Raw genomic sequence first — 19,415 nt, 5'->3', positions numbered from 1 at the left:
TAAAACATCAGAACTAAATTAACAGCTAGGCTTTGTCAGTGACAAGGCTCTGTTGTTATCGCAAATTTAAAGTAATTTTTTTTTCTAAATAGGCAGTCGTGAAATCCCATCAATTAACATAGTGCAGGGCATGAAGCTGATCCTACCAATGCACGAGCGAGTCTCTTCTACGTTTATCACCAACAACATAGTGCAATATTTCTTGTCGCAGTTTAATTGTAAGCAGAATAACTTGCGCTTTTGCTCGCACTTGCCTTTTTTTGGTGGGGAGTCCTTGACATGGTGGCGGTTTACCTCCTGCGTAGTGGCCGCTTGCTCGACGCCCTTGAAGGCCAGTTATTTTGGTGAACCATCTCCATCTCGGATCGGACATCTCTGCCGCGTCGATGTCTCCAATGCTCTCCATTTCTTGAGGGGTCGAATAGCCTCGAGCTGATGCGTCGACGAAGCCGGCGGCAGAGGCGTGGTAGCGGCGGTGACTGGCGAGGCTTAGCTCACCCGTCGGTGTGGCACAGTCTTCTTGTGGCAATAAATGACATTTCGCTGGCCTAAAAGGTTTCCTGCTAACGTCCAGTGAGTCCTTGCACCTTGCCCGTTCACCGAGAACACTCATTACTGTTTGACAAACGATTTTCGTTCATTTAAAACCTAGAAACACGGAGCGGATGAAAAACGCGTCCCCGTCGTTCGGCTCACTAACGGCTTTTTCTCCCCCCAGGAAAAAACCGGTCGGTCTCCTTTGTCTGTGCATGAATTCTCGGCGCCCAGGCGCGTGCCGTTGTTCGGCTGTATGGCGTTTGCCGAAAAAATGACGTATAACCAGATACCTTACGTAGGCCGGTCTCCTCTTGAACACCGGTTGCCAAATATTCTGTGGCCATTCGCTTACCGTAATTCGGCCGAGGACAGCTAACCGAATGAAAAACGTATATTCTGGGGCCGTACGTCAGCCGGTATCCTTCATAACACTGGTTGCCGGATATTCTACCGCCGGACGCGCGGTTCACCGTTGAACAACGAATGCACGGCAGCCGCGCTCCGACCGGTCTCCTTTTTAACACCAACTGCCGCAAGAATACGCATATTCTGTGGCCGGTCGCTTGCCGTGCTTCGGCCGATTACCGCTTCACGAATAAAAAACGGATGCCCTAAGGCCGTACTTCGGCCGTTCTCTTTCTCAACATCGGCAGCCGTAAGAGAACTGAATATCTGGCAGCCGGTTAGCTGCCGTTGTGCGTCCGGACACGGGCGGACGGAAAAATACCGAAGCGCTGGTTGCCGAATGTTGGCCGTTCAACGCATGATCAGTGGCTGCCAGAAATTGGATGCTGGCCGGACATGCCAGAAAGCGGCCATAGACGGGCCGGTCTTCGGAAACACTTTCTGTGCCGCCTGGGACTTTCTGTACCACACAACACGCGGGCTTGAAATATGAGATTTAAGGCTTGAAGCACAGAAAAAATACTTTTTTACCTCTATATCGCTCTTATACAATTATAGATGAGATAAGTCATGCATCGTGCACGCAAAATTGGCCGTCTTGCATCTGCGTTAAAGTCCCACGTGGTTTTCCTTCAGAGTCTCTACTCGGGCCCTCCTTTTTTCATATATCTTAAATTACGTTACGTACGAAGTGGTTCCCATTTTCTGTTATACGCCTACGCAAGTTATTTAAATTTGTTTCAAACACCCCGCTTTTCTAGCTGCCCTCAGAGCCATTACGTCACTATTATATTGGTGCACACACGATAAAGTTCTGATCAATAGATCCAAAACTGAAGCAACGGCATACAAAGCAAAAAGTGTCATCTTTGTGTACAACATTGAGTCCGAAATACTACGCATGTACACGAGGTTATTGATACGGGTGCTAGGTATTTTCCAGAGTTAGCTATGTTGATCCCCGCCCGTAAGGGCGATTATTTATGGCACACTTCAATTGCTTAGTATTGTGTAACGGCTATCAAATGGCTGCAGCAAGCCTTGTTTCTCCCCCATACAGTTGTTCGTTTCCGAAATTTGTACTTTTTTGAAATCAGGGGGGGGGGGGTCTACTTTTCGCCCTGATAATCGGGGGGGGGGGGGAGGGGCTGCGGGAAGGGGTTTTCTGTAAAAAACAATTCCAAAATACGTTTTTTTTCGGGTTAAATTTATAAGTGTACTGAATAAACCTCTGAGTTTATTTAATGAGAAGATATCACGAGCTTCTTAACTCCAACACGTTAAAAGTGGTTTTCGCCTTAAGTATATTCGGGGGACAGCAGGGCTTTCTGTCAAGTACTTGCCAAAATTTGGAGTTTGTTTGGGAATGAATCAGCAATGATGACAGCCATAAGCATTGATAACTTCTAAAAGATGACACAATTTTTTCACGAGAATCTGGTCATCAGTTTTTACACATCCCTGTTTACATCACCTGCGTGCGCAACATGTCGGTCTCCATTCCAAGACCTGTAGATCGTTCCACATATCTCAGCAGGGAGAAAGTTCTCTCGACAGCACAGCTTCCATTAACGTGACAAAACAATGTCAGTGCCGCATTTGACAGCCTGGGGTAGCCAGCGATAGGGTCTTGCCAATATCCAATTACAAACGCTGTGTTTGTGGCGCTTGCTTGAACAGCGGAGAAAAGCGGATTTTCATTTCTTGTGTATTTTTAAAACGTGGTAAGGGTTCCTCGCTGTGGTAATATTACGTTCCCCTTGCAATACAGACTGTCCCTCTTTTTGAACATTCTAGCTTGCCGCACGAATACAATTGTCCCGGGTGCAATCGACGGCAAGGCGACTCTGTCGACGTCATCGCATTCTGCACCGCGCGGCCTAATGTCGGCAGCAGCCGATGATAGCGTCCATGCACGGTTCGCCTCCCTCACTGCGCGTTATGAGCTCTTTCAAGAGTGAATAGAAGGGGTAGAGTCTGAGCTAACGGATGCTGAAAGGATCCCCTTGGGGGGCCGAAGCATTAACCGAGACGCGCCAGAGGCCGTGGGTGGCGGTTGCGCTCTTCGTTGTTATGCACGCCGAAGGGCGCGGGTATTGTCTCGTGCGGGGACGTGGCTTCAGTGTCGCTACTTTGCTCCTCAAACGTCCGTTATGCGTGAGCGCTCTCGAGATATGTAAGGTACGGAATTACACGCTTGAGAAACACCGTTCTTAGCAGTATTGGGAATGTTGCGAAACATAAGTGCTAGCCGTGTTTGAACGCACGTATCTTTAAGGGCACAATAAAGGAGTGTTTGAACTGATCAATCATTGAACTTGCTTTTGCTCCCAGGAACGGGAAAGAAACCCGATAACGGCAATGGCAGGCTTAGGTTTCGTTTTAATCTGTGCCCTTTGGGGGGCGGTGAGAAGGGGATCGCGAAATGGTTCAATGTCTAACAGATACTCAGCAACTTTTCGCTGCCTGCAATAGGTAAGGTCATTTTTTAAGAGAATAAAATGTCCGTTCTCCTCGCTGTCGTCTTTTTATTTCTGTTTATGACGGGACGTGTTTGCACCTAAGGAACTGCACGTATTCATCAAGAAATCTAAAAGACGTGACCCTCAGATTATTCTTAAATTTAGGTAAGAGTTTTGACACAGGCTAAAACTTTTCCTGGTAAACCTGTTGTAAAATTAGGATATCAGATGAATATTGTCACGTGTTTCATTGGGTTTCTCAATCCGCGACTCCAACAGCCGCTGTGCAAGGTCCCGACGGTCTGTGGTGGCGAAACTTTCCAGAAGCTCCTGCCGGAATTCTTCCCACGTAGACAACCTCGCCTCGCGGTTCTCGAACCACGTCCTTGCACCATGTTCGAGCGCGTAATAGACCTCACGCAGCTTTTGGCGAGCGTCCCACTGGTTGAACGATGCGACCCGCCCAAACTGCTCCAGCCAATCCTCGATGTCCTCAAAAACCTCACCGTGAAAGATGGCCGGAGTACGAGGCTGTTGGAGAGTCACCTGGGGAGTAAGTGCTTGCGCCATTACTTGAGGTTCCGAAGCCTGTCGTCTAGGTGCCGTGAAGTCAAGGCGACCGTACTCTGGAGACAGTCCGCATTTGCGACGACTAGCCCGATGGACAGGTGTGTGGACAGGGCTAGGCCGTTCCGAGCTGGCCGAAGGTGTCCTTTGCATGGGGTAGTCGTACCCAGCCCCTCCACCAGTGTCGCGTACTATAGACACGCAGATGCTGAGCCGGGGTCCTTGAAAGAGACGACCGGGTCAGAACAAGCAGCCGGAGCCTCTTTAATCGGATAGCTCGAGCACAGGGTTCCAAGCGCGAGCGCCAGAGCTCTGAATGACAGGTTCTCCCTGTTGGGCTGTTTTCCGCACCTGCCACATTTCAAAGGATGATGGACACTGTTTTATCTGACTTGAAGTGGCAGACGTGCTTGGTTTATCTCGACGATGTCATCGTGTTTGCACCCACATTTTAGGAACACTTGCGACGGCTATCTTCCGTTCTTCAGGCTATTCGATCGGCCGGTCTCACGCTGAAAGCGGGAAAATGTCATTTTGGATACCAGGAGCTACTTTTCTTGGGCCACGTTGTCAGCCACGCCGGTGTCAAACCCGATCCTGAGAAGATAGCAGCGGTGACCAAATTCCCGACCCATGCGTACAAAAAGGCTGTTCGACGATTTCTAGGCCTTTGTTCCTATTACCGGAGGTTTATAGAAAACTTCTCAAACATCGCGGCCCCGTTAACGTCCCCCACCCGTAATGATGTCACCTTCCATTGGACTGGGGAGCACCAGGCTGCCTTCGAAGAACTCAGGTTTCGCTTACAAATGCCGCCGGTACTCGCCCACTTTGACGACGAAGCTGCGACCAAGGTCCATACAGACGCTAGTAACGTCGGTCTTGGAGCTGTACTTGTACAGTCGCAAGACGGTGCGGACACAGTCGCCGCGTACGCAAGCCGAAACCTTTCTCGGGCGGAGACCAACTATTCGGCAACGGAAAAAGAATGTCTGGCCGTTGTTTGGGCGGTCATGAAATTTCGCCCCTACCTCTACGGCCGCCCTTTCCAAGTAGTAAGCGACCACCACTCCCTGTGTTGGATGGCCAATTTAAAGAACCCCACGGGACGTTTAGCTCGCTGGTGGCTCCGACTTCAGGAGTTCGACCTAACGGTGATTTATAAGTCCGGAAAGCAACACTCTGACGCTGACTGCCTTTCACGAGCGCCAGTCGAGCACGCCGACAATGAAGATGATGATGACGACACGGCCTTCTTCGGAGCGCTGGACGCTACCATCTTGTCTCAGCAACAGATCGAGGACGAGGAGTTGTGGCCCCTTTTAGACTTTTTACAAGGCCGGAATAGCAACGTTCCGAGGCCCTTCGCACGCGGGTTGAAGTTCTTCTGCTTGCGTAACAACATCCTTTACAAGCGAAACTTTGCTCCTTGCGGAAGGGACTGTCGCGTCCGCTCCTTTTGGGAGCGGTGATGCGAGCAAAAGACTGACGCCACTCCGATGTAGCCGCAAACAAGAAAAAGCCCCGTGTTTATTTCACAGCCGCGTTTTATACAATCCAGCCAGTGACGTCACCTCGGCCCGCGCACCCTGGTGCGCAGCCGCAACAGAGATAACAGATAACACGACATCTCCCTTTTTTTAAAGGGTTTTCAACACAACACAAAAGTAATCTACAAAGCCCCAACAGAAACAAGTGAACGTATCAACTGTAGCCATATCGCTCTGGCGGTCTTATCTCGCGGCCGTAACATGTCACATAACCGCCCGGCCTTTGTTTATTCAGCGGAGTGGCCGGCGTTAGATTCAACGTGGAAGGCTCTGAAGAGGCGTTGCCTTCCTCGGATTGCCCCGTAGCGTTGGGAGTGGCAGGAAAGTCGTAAGACGGGGCATGCCCGCTGGTTCGCTCACTGTACCTAACCAATGTCCTCCTGTTTCTCTCCAGCTCCGCTCCGTCATCGGTCCGCACCCTATACGACCGAGGCCTCAGGGCTGAACTCAACACCGTTGCCGGCTTTTTGCAGTCTATCCACACCCGGTTTCCTGGCGCGAGGGGTGGCAAGGGGGTAGCCGCATGGTGACGGTCGTAGTCGATCCTTTGATTGTTCCGAACTGCCTCGTCTCTGCTTTGAAGGCTCCTGAAACCCCGAGCCTTTGATGGTACAAGTTTTTTCGGAAGCACCGGGAGCGTAGAGCGTAAGCGCCTGCCCATCAGTAGCTGGGCTGGACTTGTGCCCAACGAGCCAGGGGAGTCTCTATACGCCAGGAGGGCTAGGTACGGGTCAACCGATTTTTCCAAGAGCCGTTTTACGGTTTGTACCGTACGCTCGGCTGCCCCGTTTGATTGCGGGTACCTGGGGCTGGATGTGACGTGATGGAAGCCGTAACTGGCCGCAAACGCAGCAAATTCTGCAGACGCGAACTGAGGACCGTTGTCAGTCACAACAATTTCTGGGATCCCGTGCCTGGCAAATACGCTCTTCATTTGTACAATGACCGCCGAAGAGCTTGTGGAAGATAATAGGGCGAGCTCCGGATAACGAGAAAAATAGTCTACGACCACAAGGTAGTCTCTTCCGCGCAAGTGGAAAAGATCAGCTCCTAGCTTTAGCCAAGGCAAGCTGGGAGACTCTGATTGCATCATCGGTTCGGCTTTTTGAACGCGCAGCGTCGCGCAGTCCTGACAACTATTAACCAAAGCTGCCAGCTCGGCGCTGAGACCTGGCCACCACACCGATTCCCGAGCCCTTGCGCGACATTTCACAATGCCCTGGTGTCCCTCATGCAATGAACGGAGAACTTCGCTCCTTAGACTCCGAGGCACCACCAAACGAGACCCATGCAGAAGAACCCCGCGACATATCGTGAGGTTTGCTCTTTGCGACCAGTAAGGACTCAGCCAACTGCTTACTTTTGCGCAACGGGGCCAGCCTGCCCTACAATACCAGCGAAGTTGTTTGCAAGTCTCGTCTTTTTCTTGCGCCCTCTTCATTTTGTCCCAGTGTGCTGAAAATTTGAGTTCGCCAATACAGCCTTCTACGTGGCTCGACACTTCGCTGCAACCTAGCTCTCCCATCGCTAAACCAGCTTCCTTGCACGGTGCCCGGGAAAGAGCGTCGGCGGTACCGATCTGCTTTCCTGGGACATAAGATACCGAAAAGCAAAATCGCATGAGCCTTAATCGGAACCTTTGTATTCTGGGGGGCAGCACATCAATCGGCGACTGCCCCAGCAGCGATACAAGCGGTTTGTGGTCTGTCTCAAATTGAAATTCCAGCCCTATCAAAAAACACTCGAGCCTTTCTGCCGCCCACGTCAGCGCCAGCGCTTCCTTTTCTATTTGCGCGTATCGTTGCTCCGTTGGTGTTAATGACCGAGAGTGATACGCAACGGGCCGCCTTTCGCCGTCCGGCTGCACTTGCATCAGCACACAGCCGAGACCTACCGACGATGCGTCGGCCGACACAATGGTGCGCAGCTTGGGGTCGAATTTCGCGACGCATTGCGCCGAGGTGATCAATGCTTTTAGAGCCTCGAATGCTCTTTGCTGAGGCGGGCCCCAATGCCACTCTCTGTCTTTCAAGAGGAGACTGCGGAGCGGTGCTGATACGTCAGCAAGATTGCTCACAAACTGCTGTGTTCTTGACTAGACGGAGGCAGTAGTCAACCGGGACGAGCAGACCATGTTTATTGGTCACCAGATGTTAGTCGAAGAACGCAGAGGATTAGGCGCGGCTGCTTATAAGCGATAGCCGCAGCAGAGAACAGGGCAGATAGTGGCACTCCCTGAGCGGGCGCATGCGCAAGGACACGGTTCAAATGACACAACATCCCTTCCCCAACACAAGGTTCCTTAGTCGGTGCTACGGCTTGTAGCGTTCCGGGGTTTGTCTTTTCCGCGTGCTGCGTCGGATGACTGGTTGGGGATCCTTGTCCCTCTCCGGTTCTGATGCGCGGGCTTCGGGATACGTAAGACCTGGCACGGAGGCCTGATCTGCAGACGTGGGGCTACGGGCTGCGATTGGCTTCACCGTAGCCGGCGGTAGGACCACAGTGTCCTCAGTCGAGGGCTGACTCGAGGCCGGCTGGACCGCCTTGGTAACCGGGACCGGCATGAGCTCCCCTGGAGCTGCGGTGCTTGCCCAGTCCGGAGTCCCGAGTGGGATTTGTTGGTGTGCCATGGGATTCCAGCCGTCCGGAAGCTCACATTCCGGGGCCTGATGGTACCTCGGGCCCTCCTGGAAGGTACATGGGCGTAAGTCATCGGCATGAACATAGCGCTCCTCTCCTCCCGTAGACACAACGTATGTGCTGATGCTCACACGCCTGAGCACGGTTCCTCCGAGCCATCGGGCGTCACCCGGGCGCAAGCCTTTCACTAATACGCGGGAGCCTTTACTGAATTCTCTGCAGCCTCTTCGCGTTTGGTTCGCCGACTCCCTTATTCGTTCCAATTTCTCGGTCATTCTTTTCTCCATATCTGGATGCAAAAGGCTCAACCGCGTCCGCGGCTTCCACGACAAGAACCGTTGCGCTGGAGTTTCATCTGTAGTACCGGTTAGGGTGTTGCGGTACCTGAACAGGAACTGGTCAATGCGATGCTGGAGAGTCTTTGATTCCCCAGTCCGCTGCTCGTCGAGGACCTGCTTGAAGAGATCTCTTTTTATGGTTTGCACACACCGTTCAGCGCTGCCGTTTGATGCTGGATGATAAGGAGGCGACTTCACATGCCGAATGCCATTCCTGCTCAAAAACGTTGCAAACTGAGTTGACGTGAACTGCGGGCCATTGTCCGTAACCACTACTTCCGGCAATCCATAAGCAGCGAACACACTACGCAGTTTTTCCACCGTCTTTTCACTGTTCGTCGCTTTCATCACAAACACTTCCACCCACTTTGAATGCGCGTCCACCAGCACGAGAAACCACTGTTGCTCTCGATACGCGAAGTCCAAATGCACTCTCTCCCACCTTCGCGTCGGCCAGCCCCACGACAACAATGGGACGCTGGGTGCTGAGTTTTGCGCCAGTTGACACGTCATACACTCTTTCACTGCTCGTTCTATGTCTTGAGTTAACCTCGGCCACCACACGTGACTTCTAGATAACATTTTCATGCGCGTCATTCCCGGGTGGCCCTCATGCAGCATTGATAACACCTTTTCACGAAGCGCAGCAGGAACTATCACGCGATTTCCCCAGGTTACACAATCCTGGTCAACAGACAGTTCGCTACGCCGTACAAAATAAGGGGCGAGTGTATCTTCTGCCACATGCGAAGGCCAGCCGTTTTGAGTGTAAAACAGAACTTTTGATAGGACCTGGTCCCTTTTCGTTTCCATTCTAATCTCTTTTGCAGACATCGGGGTTTCATCGAGCACCGAAAAAAAATGTACGTCTTCCGACTCGGGTGCTTGGCTCGACAACTGCAAAGGCAACCGCGACAGTGCGTCAGCATTTGCAATCTCGCTAGCCTTGCGATAAACCCAGCGGTAGTTATAGGCTGCAAGAAGCAAAGCCCAACGCTGAACACGCGCTGCTGCCATTGCGGGAACTGGCTTATCATGCGCGAGCAGGCCCAGCAATGGCTGGTGATCAGAGTATATGCTAAAGGATCGACCAAACAAGTATTTGTGAAATCTGCGCAGCCCGAACACTACTGCCAATGCCTCTTTTTCGATGTGCGCATACGCCTGCTCGGATTTACTGAGAATCCTCGACGCAAAGGCTATCGGCCTTTCCACTGGGCCTTCTTTGTGGAACAGTATAGCTCCCACTCCGTAGGCTGACGCGTCACAGACGAGGCCGAGATCCTTCGATGGGTCGTAGTGGGCTAATACCGTGTTTTGCGTAAGCCATCCTTTGCTTGTTTGGAACACTCGCTCGGCCTCAGCTGTCCATTTCCATTTTGTGCTATCTCTGAGTAGGTCGTATAGCGGTTTTAGTTCTGCTGATAGAAATTCAACAGTCCCAGATACGCCCGGAGTTCCTGTTTATTCTTTGGGGCTGGCGCTTCCTTTATTGCTGCTATTTTTACGTCTGAAGGCCTAATTCCGTTCCCGTCTATCACGTGGCCCAAGTAGGTCAGTGACTTCTCAAAGAACTTACATTTTTCTTTTTTCAGTTTAATTCCATGTTCCTTAAACCTAGCTAGCACGCTTTCCACCTTCTGATAGCACTCCTCGAAGGTTTCCCCAGCGATTAACACATCATCAATGTAACAGGATACTCTATCTAGGCCTTTTAACAGGTCATCCATTACCGCCTGAAAAATAGACGGGGCACTCGTGATCCCATAGGGTAGCCGTGTATACTGAAACAAGCCAAGATGCGTATTCACGGTGACCAAACTCTGCGAGTCCGGATCAAGTTCTAGTTGCTTGGTAGGCCGTTGAGAGATCTAGGACTGTGAAGTATTTACACCCGTGCAACGTTGCGAAGATATCTTCCATTACTGGCAACGGGTAATGGTCCGTTCGGAGAGACTGGTTTACTGTCATTTTATAATCCCCGCAAATTCTGACCTCCCCGTTGGGTTTATAAACGACCACTAGAGGCGTTGCCCAGTCGCTACGTTGAACCGGAATCAGGACCCCAGCTCCTACCAGCGCCTGCAATTCTTTTGACACCGCGTCTCGCATCGCGAAAGGCACCGCTCGATGCTTGCAGAACACAGGCGTGCTCCCTTCTTTCAAAAGCAGTTTTACCGGGGTGCCTTTTATCAACCCAAGTTCGGGCTCGAACACCTCTAGAAATTTTTCTACCAGTTGTGCTACCTTGTCTACGCTGACACCGCACACGCTCAACCAGTCCAGCTTAAGAGCCTCCAGCCAATCTCGACCCATCAGCACCGTCTCACATTTCTGTGGCGTCCGCACGACAACTAGCGAGAGGGTGACCGCCTGACCATGGTGCTCGACCGGTACCTTCACCCTCCCCACGGTCTGCAGAGGAACGCCCCCGTACGTTCGTAGCCTAATTCGACAACTTTCCAGGGCTAGGTCTGGCCAATACTTCACAAACACACTTTCAGGTACAATCGAAACAGATGCCCCCGTGTCGATTTGCATTCGCACATTTCTACCTGCCACCTTAACGTTCACCGTATAGCTAGGATGGCTACTGTCGCAGGCAAATATGTTATGCAGCACAAGTTCGTCCTCACCGTTCATTGTCTCTAGGTTGTCACGGACGTCGTCCACGGCCCGCACCGCGCGCGATGAGGCAGCCTTGCAGACCCTCGACAGATGACCCATCCGCTTGCATAGATGGCACTTGTATTTCCGGAACGGGCAGGACCTTCCGTCGTGGGATGATCCGCCGCAGCGGAAACAGTCTGGCGTTTCGATGGGGTGTTCAGCTCCGTCGGCTGCTGCTGCTGGCTTGGCTGAAGCTCTAGCTGCGGGCTTGGCCCGGTAGGTGTGGCGAACATCATGCACTTCCTCCGGTTGTCTCGTAGCTGGTTGAAACTTTCTAGTCTCGGCCCGAGCTAGTTCAACACTTTTGGCAATGTCCCACGCTGTGGCAAAGGTCAATGTGCTCTTCTTGAGAAGTTCCGCTTGGGTCGGTTGGTCTTTTAACGTGCGGTAAGTCTTCTTGCCCATGGCGGTCACGAATGTCGAGACTTTCAAATCATCGCTCACTTTCACGGCGCGGACGTAGTGTTCAAACCGCTCCACGTATGATTCAAAGTCTTCGTCCTCATCTTCGTCGAATCGCTCGAACTGGCCTAGCGAAGCCATGTCGCTGTATCGACCCGGCTGCCTCCGTTGATTCCTGGTCACGGCAATCCCATCCTCGTCGCCACTGTTGTGTTCTTGACTAGACGGAGGCAGTAGTCAACCGGGACGAGCAGACCATGTTTATTGGTCACCAGATGTTAGTCGAAGAACGCAAAGGATTAGGCGCGGCTGCTTATAAGCGATAGCCGCAGCAGAGAACAGGGCAGATAGTGGCACTCCCTGAGCGGGCGCATGCGCAAGGACATGGTTGAGAGAGCAACAGAGAGAGCCGGCCTCGAGTCAGCCCTCGACTGAGGACACTGTGGTCCTACCGCCGGCTACGGTGAAGCCAATCGCAGCCCGTAGCCCCACGTCTGCAGATCAGGCCTCCGTGCCAGGTCTTACCTATCCCGAAGCCCGCGCATCAGAACCGGAGAGGGACAAGGATCCCCAACCAGTCCTCCGACGCAGCACGAGAACAGGGCAGATAGTGGCACTCCCTGAGCGGGCGCATGCGCAAGAACACGGTTCAAATGACACAACACAAACCTTGCCAGATAGTTCATCATGCCCAAAAACCTGCGTACATCCGCAACACTTTTTGGCGTAGCCATCTCGTTTATGGCGTGAACTTTTTTGGGATCTGGCCTGATTCCTGAAGAGTCGACCACGTATCCTAAAAACGCTACCCGTGTGACACAAAAAGAACACTTTACCCGATTAAGTGTCACGCCAGCTTTTACGAGCCTTTCGAGTACTGCGTGCAGCCGTTCGTCGTGTTCCTGTTCCGTTGATCCGTAAACCAAAATGTCATCCATTAGGTTCACCACCCCTGGGAGGCCCTCCAAGATTTCAGCCATTTGCTTTTGGAAGTATTCCGGAGCCGAGCTGATACCGAACGGCAGTCGCTGGAAGCAGTACCTACCGAACGGAGTGATAAAAGTTGTCAGCTCCTGGCTTTCTTTTGCCAACTTAACCTGGTGGAACCCGGAATTGGCATCCAATTTCGAAAAGTATATGGCCCCCGCCAATTGCCCAAGGGCGTCGTCAATAGTTGGCAACACAAACTGTTCACGTAGGACGCTCTTGTTCAGCTGGGTTAGGTCCACGCATATTCGCACTTCCCCGGATGGTTTTACTACTGGCACTATTCCTGCACACCATTTAGTCGGACCGTCAACCTTCCGAATGACCTCACTTTCGACCATTTTGTCCAACTCTAGTTTGATAGGGTCCTTTAACGGAATGGGTATTCGTCGAGGTGTAAAAATTGCGAAGGGAACCGCGCCCTCCTTCATGCGAATGGTGTATTCGCCGGGCATCGTGCCCAGGCCACGAAAGAGCTGCGGATACAAGTACTAGTACTGTTTATCATCAACAGCATCAACAAATTTGACCACACCGAGGGCTTCAATTGCTGGGAGCCCTAGCAAAACACACTGCAGTGACTCAACAACGTACACTGTTTGTCGCGCGGTTTTGCCTTTCCAAACTATCTCAGCAGGAAAGGAACCCTTAACATCAAGGCGCTCATCTGCGGCGCTTCTCAACACAGCTTGTGATTTGTCTATGCGAGGCGGAACACCGGGAAAATCGGGTGGAACGACAGTGACCTCGGCTCCCGAATCAATTTTTGCACATACGCGTACATTTTTAATACACACTTCCGCGTATCTGGCATTACAGCTGCCGAGTGTCCCGAGAAAAAAATTTTGTCCTTCGCCTTCTAGCACAGACACGCCCACCTGGTTGTTTTCCTTGGACTTCTGGCAGACCACGGCGAAATGTCCTTTGGTTCCACAAAGGTGGCACCGTGATAACCGTGCGGGGCACCGGGTTCTCGCATGATTCTCACGTCCACAGAACCGGCACCCTGGTAGTCGGCGGTTTTCTCGTGACCATGGCTGCAGCGACTGTCGTTGCTGTTCGGTGGTGCGCCCCTCCCGGTTGATAAACGGCTCGCTCGGTGTCCGTTGAATGGTGCCCAGTTCTCCAGTCGTTGCCTCGTTGGTGTCGGCCCGAAGTTCCAGTTGCTGTCGGTGGACTGTTTCCTTGAGTCTGGCCTTCGCTAGAGCGGTCGCTAGCGTAAGAGTGGCATCCATCTGGAGAGCTTCTGACAGCTGTGCGTCTCGGAGGCCTACGACAAATCTGTCCCTGATCATGCGCTCCCGGAATTCTGCAAATTCGCAGCGGTCGGCTAGCTCATGCAGGGCTGTCACAAACTTGTCCACGCTTTCTCCGGGCTCTTGCTTCCGGCGATGAAAATTAGCGCTTTCGTAGTCTATGTTCTTGGCGGCCACGAAGTGAGCGTCAAACTCAGTCTTCACCACCGCGTAGCTTCGGGACTCTTCCTCCGTCAGGCAGAACGTTTGAAAAATTTTCCTGGCCTGCCTGCCCATGGTGTACAACAGCGTCCTCACCTGGGCTTCCTCCGTTCTGTCGTTGAGCCCCGATGCGTAGCGGTAGTCGTCGAAGGACGTAATCCATTCTGGCCACTCGGAAGTCCTGTCGAAGTTGAACGGCGCAGGCGGTGGCAGGGCGGCCGCTGGTGGGCTGGCTGCCGCTTTCTGGTCCGTCATCGTACGAACGAGTGCAGGGTGAATGCCGCAATGCCACCGAGGGAGAGGAGGCTCATCCCACTTCTGACACCATGTCGCGTCCGCTCCTTTTGGGAGCGGTGATGCGAGCAAAAGACTGACGCCACTCCGATGTAGCCGCAAACAAGAAAAAGCCCCGTGTTTATTTCACAGCCGCGTTTTATACAATCCAGCCAGTGACGTCACCTCGGCCCGCGCACCCTGGTGCGCAGCCGCAACAGAGATAACAGATAACACAACAGGGACTACCTCCTTGTTGTCCCCGCGTGTCTTCAAACTGAAATACTACGGGCGTGCCACAACGACCCAGTGGCTGGCCACCTGGGTTACGCTCGGACGACGTCCAGGATAAAACAGAATTATTACTGGCCCAACCGTGCGACCACCGTGAAGCAGTACATACGGACGTGCCGTGAACGCCAACGACGCAAGACTCCGCAGGGCCGACAAGCTGGATTACTGCAGCCGGTTCAAGTACGGAAAAGACCATTTGAGCAGATAGGCATGGATTTCTTGGGACCCTTTCCAACCTCTCACGCAGGCAACAAGTGGATAATTGTCGCCACCGACTATTTAACGCGGTACGCAGAAACGAAAGCGCTTCAGCGCTGCACAGCTGTCTCCGTGGCACAGTTTTTCATTGAAAACACCGTTCTGCGCCACGGTGCGCCGTCGATTCTTATTACAGACAGGGGAGCCGCGTTTAATGCCGACCTTGTACGCGCAATAACGAACCTCACAGGTACCTCCCACCGGCAATCAACAGCTTACCACCCACAAACGAACGGCCTGACCGAGCGGTTGAACAAAACCCTTGCTGACATGCTGAGCATGTACGTTGATGTGGAACAGAAATGCTGGGACGAAATTCTTCCTTATGTGACATTTGCTTATAACACCGCCCGGCAAGAAACAACGCGCATGACACCGTTTGCACTTGTCCATGGACGCGAGGCAGAAACCATGCTTGATGGAATGCTGCCTCACGATGACGGCGACGGCGACGAGGACGTCCAGAGTTTCATTCAGAAAGCCGAAGAAGCGCGGCAGCTAGCGTAACACCGAATCACAAAACAGCAGCTGCAGGATTCTCTCCAGTACAACGCCCGCCACAGGAACGCCGCTTTCGAACCTGGCGACCGTGTATGGGTGTGGACCCCAATAAGACGTCGAGGGCTGTCGGAGAAACTTCTAAAGCGTTACTTCGGTCCCTACCGTGTCCTTCAACAACTTAGCGACGTCACTTACAACGTGGTTCCCGAAGACAGCACTTCAACGAGATGGCGTCGCTTGCGCCCGGACGTAGTGCACGTAGTGCGCATGAAACCTTATTTTTCAAGGACATAACACACCCGCTCCGGTTATCGGTATGTCCACTCAAGCATCGGGACGATGCTTCCTTTGGAAGGGGGGGGGGGGTAAATGTCACGTGTTTCATTGGCGCCAAGGGACGACTGTGAGGACGAAGAAGTGGTTGAGTGCGCGTGCTCTCTCATCATTGTCATTCAGAGCTCTGGCGCTCGCGCTTGGAACCCTGTGCTCGAGCTATCCGATTAAAGAGGCTCCGGCTGCTTGTTCTGACCCGGTCGTCTCCTTCAAGGACCCCGGCTCAGCATCTGCGTGTCTATAGTACGCGACAATATAATGAAGACGCATAATCAGTAGGTCAGTAAGGCTAATTTGAAATGTTTGCGTTGTTAGGCCGCTCCAAGTGGACCTTTTGTGTTGTATTGAACGTGAGTGGATCACAAATTGGCGTAAACAGAGCGTCCTCCAGTACACCACTGCGTGTACGTACGTGCTGCATTAATGGCGTGAAGCACTGCACTATAATTCACACTACTTGCACAGGCTTTACAATACACACTGAGGTAGAACGAAAATGTGAGCTAGTTGGATCTGATTCATGTTTCAAGCGCGGACAGATGAAACACAAGAAGAACACGAGCGCTTTCCGTCAACTGTTTATTCAATACAAATACTCACACACATTTATACTCGATAGTTCATTCACAACACATGCGCAAAGAGCATGAATATAACTTTTTTTGTCGTCATGCATTAACATCCACATGACCCTGGATTGCTGCAGCCAAAAATTTGTCTTCTTTTTGCTGTACTGTTATTGATGGCTTGGCGAAACACGCGTCTCCTGCTTTTTGTATCTTGTAAGCTTCCACGATGAGGCGACACATCTCATCTTTGTGCGCATATTCTGCTGTCGCACTCCTACAAGCTGGCTGGCACCCTTTGCAGGATTTGCAGTGTAGTGCAAGGTTCGATTTCGGCGTTCCTTTTGTGGAATTCTCATGTTCGTGCAGTCTCGCATTTAGGCAGCGACCGGTTTGACCGATGTAGTGCTTTCCGCAAACCAACGGAATGTTGAGAACAACACCTTTCTTGCACTCTACATACGGGTCCCGGTGCTTGAAGCATTCTTCAGAATCTGTGCACTCTCCATCTATTCTCCTAGCAACGCTTCCGGAGATTCTGCCAAGCTTGTTCCGAGCCGTAAACACAACGTCTACGCAGCGACCTTTTTCAGGCGATGCGACAGGTTGTGTATGTAGGGCACCACCACCATCTTCCTTCTACCCTCCGGCTCCTCCCTGCAGGGCGGCCCCTGGGTCGGTCGCTTCAATTGCCCCAACAGTCGCCCTGAAATTGAAGCAGGCAATGTCGTTGGACATTGCCTGCTTCAAGGAGATTGCTTGTGGGTAGACCTATCTTACGCACGCTGGTTAAATTGCTGATTGAATATATAAGTGGGGTATTGATTGAACTAGATGGTTGATTTGATTATCCGTTTTATAAACCGTTGCCCAATACACCCCTTTAGTTGCATGAAACATAGTGGGTGTGTAACACTGGGCGGAGCTTCACAGTAACGTACGGACTATGTTGTACACCAACCCATTTACCATGATTTCCCCACCTAGGGTCGCCGTGGTAAACTAATACGTCTGACGTGGCACATAAAAAAAGAAAAAAAGAAACTTGCTATTCTGAGTACATCCGTGGCTTCTGTTCCACAAAAAATCACCCAAAGCTACCAGGGCATTCTGGCCTCAAAACGCTTAAGTGCAAGTCGGTGAATGAACTAGTTTGTGAATGAAACGCGTATAGGGGCTAAAAAGATAGGAAGCTGTTGAGGGAAGAACGCGAGTGTTGATACGAACCCAGGGATTTATCATTGAAACAAGGAACATATGTGACCGTAACGCTTTGTTTTGGTCTAGTGTGTTGAGCATCGTTGGTTTGATTGCGCTGGTATCACACAAAAGGCGGGCTAAAAAGGGACACATACACGACGTAAACACTGCGTTACAGCGAGTCTTTATGTTAAGCCTGTCTTTTTTTAGTCCGTCTTGCGTTATAACCAGCGCAATCCAACAAAATATGTGACCGCACGAACAAATATATTCCCTCACACATATGCTCACGTTCTTGGACACACGCGTGCACGCACGCACGCGCCACACATGTTTATGTTATCACGCCTTAGTGCTCCTTCCTTAAACACGTGTCCCAACAATGTCAAACAGGGAATTCAATTTCTCCTGTTTGCTTGACTCTCAGTATCGCGCTGCACCTCTCGCATGTCAAAGAAGAAAAACAATGCATTAGCAAGCTCGAAAAAATAAGAGCCCGTACTTTTCCTAAGTTCATTCAGTTGACAAACGCGATCTGCATACGTGCATAGCTAAATTCAGGGGCATGTGTATAGGAGGCATTCATTGGCGGGGAATGCATGCAGACAACCATGTGTGTGCGCCACCATATCCGTGACCAAATGTCTGTTGCTAAGGCCATAGAGTTTCTTACTATATACACTAGAGAAGAATCTGGCGCTAGCGTCTTGATACAGCTCACATCAAGGCCGTCTGTGTCGTCATGGACCGCCATTATGTCATGCGCTCGTCTTAATTTCATCATTGGCTTGGACTGAAACGCTTTAGGGGCCGCAAATTTAAACAAAGTGCCACAAAAACGCGAAGAATAATGTGCAATTATGTAAGTGGGAAATAAAAACAGACTGTTTTAAAACTAAGGGAAAAGGGAGTAAAGCGTATTTTTGCCGAAACAGTAGTGCCTGCTATTCCGCAGGCCAAGGTTGTAGCTACGATCAATGACAATATTTGGGGGGGGGAATTCATTATAGACTCTGATTTTATTAATTTTACCATTATTTCGAACAATAACTTGTTGAGCTCTGTCCAACCGTGGCGAGGTGTTGAAAGGTGAAGGGTAGAAGCCGTAAACGGTGGCCGTCGGAGTCTTGGTCAAGCTCTGGCCGACGGGCTCCCTGCCTGTCTACAGGCAGGGAGGTCCTCTTTGACTATCAGGGTAAGGTCAAAGGAGAAAGTACCCCCGTCTCCCTGCTTTTATACTATGCGGTATGGTATTTTCTAAACCCCCCACCCCAACCGTGATTGGTCCGTGAAAAGGGGCCGCACCGAAGTATCCTTTCCTCTATTGCCCTCGTTACTTTCAAGAACCGGATCATTTTTCTCGATTTCTTGTCATGGAATCCCTCAATCCAACCCACCCTCTTGCATCTCAGTCAGTCTTCTTGATTGCAAAATATCTTGAAGCCATAATAGGAAAATCATATCAGGCCAAAAAACAAAGGACTGGTGAACTCCTCATCGAAATAAATGACAAGCAGCAGTCTGCAAAGCTTCTAGCTCAGACTAGAATGGCTGATCTAGACATCAGGGTCACACCCCATCGGAGTCTCAACAGCTCGCAGGGTGTGATATCAGAGCCAGATCTCCTAAACGAAACGTATGCGGATCTCCTTGCCGGCTTGAAGGATCAGGGCGTCACTGCCGTGAAACGCATCACCATCCACAGAGACGACAAGGAGATTCCCACCAAGCACATCATCTTGACCTTTCACCGCGCAGTTCTGCCACAACAAATATATGCAGGTTTTATCCGGTGCTCAATACGTCCGTACATCCCGAACCCGCGGCGCTGTTTTAAGTGCCAGCGGTTCGGGAACGGTACGAACTCTTGCCGTGGCCGAATGACGTGTGCAAAATGCGCGGCGCACGATCATCCTAGCGAGAACTGCCCACCCGAAACCCTCACTTGTGTAAACTGCTGGGGGCCGCATGCGGC

At 51.5% G+C, this 19,415-nt stretch overlaps 1 protein-coding gene across 1 annotated transcript; it reads right to left on the bottom strand.

Moving 5' to 3' along the window:
* Positions 1-12,576: 12,576 nt before the first annotated feature.
* LOC144157597 (uncharacterized) lies at positions 12,577-14,531 on the bottom strand. Its single transcript, XM_077688434.1, has one exon. The coding sequence runs from the start codon at positions 14,268-14,270 to the stop codon at positions 13,050-13,052; it is 1,221 nt and encodes a 406-aa protein (XP_077544560.1). The 5' UTR covers positions 14,271-14,531; the 3' UTR covers positions 12,577-13,049.
* Positions 14,532-19,415: the final 4,884 nt, after the last annotated feature.

Source organism: Haemaphysalis longicornis, unplaced genomic scaffold, assembly GCF_048455015.1.
Source record: "Haemaphysalis longicornis isolate Haplotype H1 unplaced genomic scaffold, Haemaphysalis longicornis Haplotype H1 scaffold_10, whole genome shotgun sequence".
Lineage (NCBI taxonomy): Eukaryota > Metazoa > Arthropoda > Arachnida > Ixodida > Ixodidae > Haemaphysalis > Haemaphysalis longicornis.
Note: the sequence above shows the minus strand (reverse complement) of the source record. Positions and strands in the feature narration are given on the sequence as shown.